General features: G+C 24.1%; 2 protein-coding genes across 2 annotated transcripts; both read right to left on the reverse strand.

Annotated features, from left to right (window-relative positions):
- Positions 1 to 201: 201 nt before the first annotated feature.
- On the reverse strand, positions 202 to 1202 carry ENU1_065920 (zinc finger domain containing protein; the record flags this gene model as incomplete). Its single annotated transcript, XM_008858281.1, has 2 exons — positions 202 to 1104; positions 1170 to 1202. The coding sequence occupies 2 exons, from the start codon at positions 1200 to 1202 to the stop codon at positions 202 to 204; spliced, it is 936 nt and encodes a 311-aa protein (XP_008856503.1).
- A 582-nt stretch (positions 1203 to 1784) lies between these two features.
- ENU1_065930 (hypothetical protein) lies at positions 1785 to 3449 on the reverse strand (the record flags this gene model as incomplete). The annotated part of the gene is made up of 1 exon (XM_008858282.1): positions 1785 to 3449. One exon carries the CDS (start codon positions 3447 to 3449, stop codon positions 1785 to 1787), a length of 1665 nt encoding a protein of 554 aa, XP_008856504.1.
- Between the last annotated feature and the right edge of the window lie 15 nt (positions 3450 to 3464).

The following is a 3464-nucleotide window of genomic DNA, read 5'->3' on the forward strand; positions in this document are numbered from 1 at the left end:
TTTTTTTTTATTTTTTTAATTTAAATCTTTCATTATTTCATCTTAAAATATTTAAAGTATTATATTTAATTCTTTCATTTAATCAATACTTTTTGTTTTACTCTAAGTTTATAAAAAGGATTAATTAAAAATTATTGATGTTATTAAAATAGATAACATAAATCTATTTGTATAATCCTTATTTAGTTGTAAATAATTGTTTTATATTTCATGTACATTCCATGTTGGATTAATTTCAACTTCTTCTTCTTCATTATTCTCCTTAAGATTAATAGGATTTCTACATATTGGACAATCAGATGCTCTTGCCAACCATCCTTTTAAACAACTAACATGAAAATCATGTCCACAGCGAAGACATGCTGCTTCAGTAAGAACATCCCTACAAATTACACACTCATGTTCTTCTTTTGCATCATAATGAACTAATGGTAAATGGTCCAATAAATAGGAATAATAAATGTATGTCATTAATTGTTCCAAAGAATTAATTGACTCCCAAACATGCATAATGGAAAATATTAATAATCCAACAAACACATTTGGAAGTAACGATTTGAAGAGAATAAAGAATTCAAAGCTTGCCAATAAGAGTTTAATTGATTTAATTGCTAAACTTGTTAAAGTATAATATTTCCACTGGAATTCATAGAGAGAATGAACAAAACAGAGAATCTGTTGTAAAACATCACAAATAAGTGAGTAAAAAAGAATTTTGAAAAAGCAATAAAAGACTAATGAAACAAAATCCGTTGTAGAGTATTGTAAAAGTATCATAGTTGTTATACCAATTAGAATTAATGATAATATAAACATACTAACTCTTTTTGAATAATAATAACTTTGGTTTTCATTATACAAATCAATTCTTGTTTCAATCAAAATTTTATTTACTTTAATTGATATATAAAGAATAATAATTACTAATATATCTATAGAAATATCTGATAAACCAGATAATATGAAAATTAAGATTGTCCAAATTTCATTTAATATTTTAGAACACATAACTTTCATTTCAGCAGTTGTTATTTCTTCATAAAATATATGTTTAATAATTAAAAATACTCCAATGAAAGTTGTTATAAACGTATTAAACAATACCTAGTCTTAATAAGTACTCTAAAAAAATACCAAATAATAAATACAATATTATAACTAAAACAAACAAAAAGTGGTAATGGAAGTCGTAAAAGTCCCATAAAAATATAAAAAGAACTTCTATGGATTGAATAAAGCTGAAAAATTATCAATACTAAACTAGTATAAGAACATATACACTGAAAAATGATGATTGTAGACCACTTCATCTTTTGTTTTTTAAAGTTCTTTTATTCATATTTTATTTCAAAACAAAACCTGTGTTCTATTTATGTTTTATAAAACAATATATTAATTATTATTTCAATAAGACTAAAAAGAAATCAATTGAGATAGTAAACTATTGTGATATGAGTTTGTGAGTGGTGCATAATCTTCAAAAGAATATTTTTGTAGTAACACATACAATTTTGAAGAATATATTAGTGTTAGTTTAAGTAGCTTTGATAATGGAAATTGATTTATTTCAAAGAGAATCATTGATGAAATTTGTTGGAGTAAATGAATCAATATAAGTAATTCCTGATGAGAGACTAATAATTTAAATAATGCATTTGATTGTCTTCTTTTGATTGTTCTGTTTTTAAGAAATGAAATTAGTTCAGAGTGAGTATTTTTAAGAAATAATAAACTTTTATTTGTTGATTCTATTAACAATGATGCTTGTTTAATCTAATAGAATGTTATTGACAATATAAATTCAATAAATATATTTCACAAACATTTGACAAAAATAATGGAGATCCAAAGAATGGATAAATTACTTGTTTTGATGCTAATAAATTATGAATCAACTCCACATCGTTTAAACAACTAAAAGAAAGGATAAAATTGGAATGATAATTTCTATAATCATCATACAATTCATCTTCATAACTAAATGACTTAAAATAATTACAAACAGACTCATAACAAGTAATACTTTCTTGATAATTTCTCTTAAAAAAAGATAATGGATGAAACATTGGATATTCACTAAAATACTTCTGAAAATGGTGACTAAATTGAGAAGGTTTGTTAATAATCCAATCTTGCAATCTTTTTAAGATAATAAACCATATCATTTTAATGACTATAAAAGATTGAGAAGGTAAGTCATCAACTTGATATTCTCCATGTGATAAACAATCCCTTAATTTGATTCCACCTTCAAAAAGAAATAAGTCATGTAATTTACTCACAACATCTTTTCCAAGAATATCAATCAATAAATTCCTCTTTTTTGAAAGTACTTCTTTTTCTTTCTCTATTCCTTTTGTTTCACTATATTTTGAAGTATTTTTATATTTCACTACTTTAATATCATTTATTGTTGATGGTCGATTAACAATAAGACCTTCAGAAGAAGAAATAACATCTTCTTGGAGAAGAACATCTAGTGTTGTATAGTAATTAGAATAATTTGCCATTCCAAATCGAATATCAACATCATTAATTGTAATAAATGCTATTCTTAACAAATGTTCTAATTCAACAACCATTCTCATAAATGAAAATATTTTATTATTTCCTTGTTGAACTGTATTTTTAACAATTATTTCAATTGGTTGTCTTCTATTTGGAAGAATAAAACTAGAAGAATGAATAAGAGAAAGAAGTTCCTCATTTGGGATTTCAATGACTTGATTAAAATATTGAAGTTGAAGTATATTTAAATGTTTTGGTTCAGAAATTTTATGACAATACACTTGTATTGTTTGATAAAGTATAACAAGAAGACAAAGGTGTGTGTTTGTTACTTCATTATCATTCATAAATCCATGCCATAATAAATTTCTTAAATTTAATCCTGTAGGTGGTCCAATTATTAATATACAAAGAAGAATAAGTCCAAAAGGAACTGTATGTTCTTCATACATTTTTTGAAGAGTTTCACTTAATGTTCGTGGTAATTGAATGGATGATTTTGTTTTATGAATTGTAGTAATCATCTTTTCAATTTGGGTTGTTATAAAGAGACAAAAACCAATTCTATCAATATTGTCTTTAAGATGGACATTAAATTGAACTGAAAGTAATTCATCAATTAATGGCTTTAAATGGTTTATTGTTGGAGTTTGAATAATTTCGTGAAAATCTTCAAACCATTCAACTCTGAAAATGGTTGTGTCAAAACAATCAGATAAAAAGTTAATGTTATTGGTAGTATTTGTTATTTCATATGTATCAAATAAAAATTTGAACTGAGACACAATTTTAATTTCACTCATTTGATTGTCTTTAGATACATTTCTGTTTAGCAATACTTGTACTTCGTCAGATAATGAAGTAACATTTGTTAAATCTTTATCATTTATTATTCTTTTCTTAAGAGATAAAACAACTTCTTTCAAATTTTTTGTTTTCATTTAGTTATTTCCCTT

This window comes from Entamoeba nuttalli, assembly GCF_000257125.1.
Source record: "Entamoeba nuttalli P19 unplaced genomic scaffold asmbl_3386, whole genome shotgun sequence".
NCBI lineage: Eukaryota > Evosea > Mastigamoebida > Endamoebidae > Entamoeba > Entamoeba nuttalli.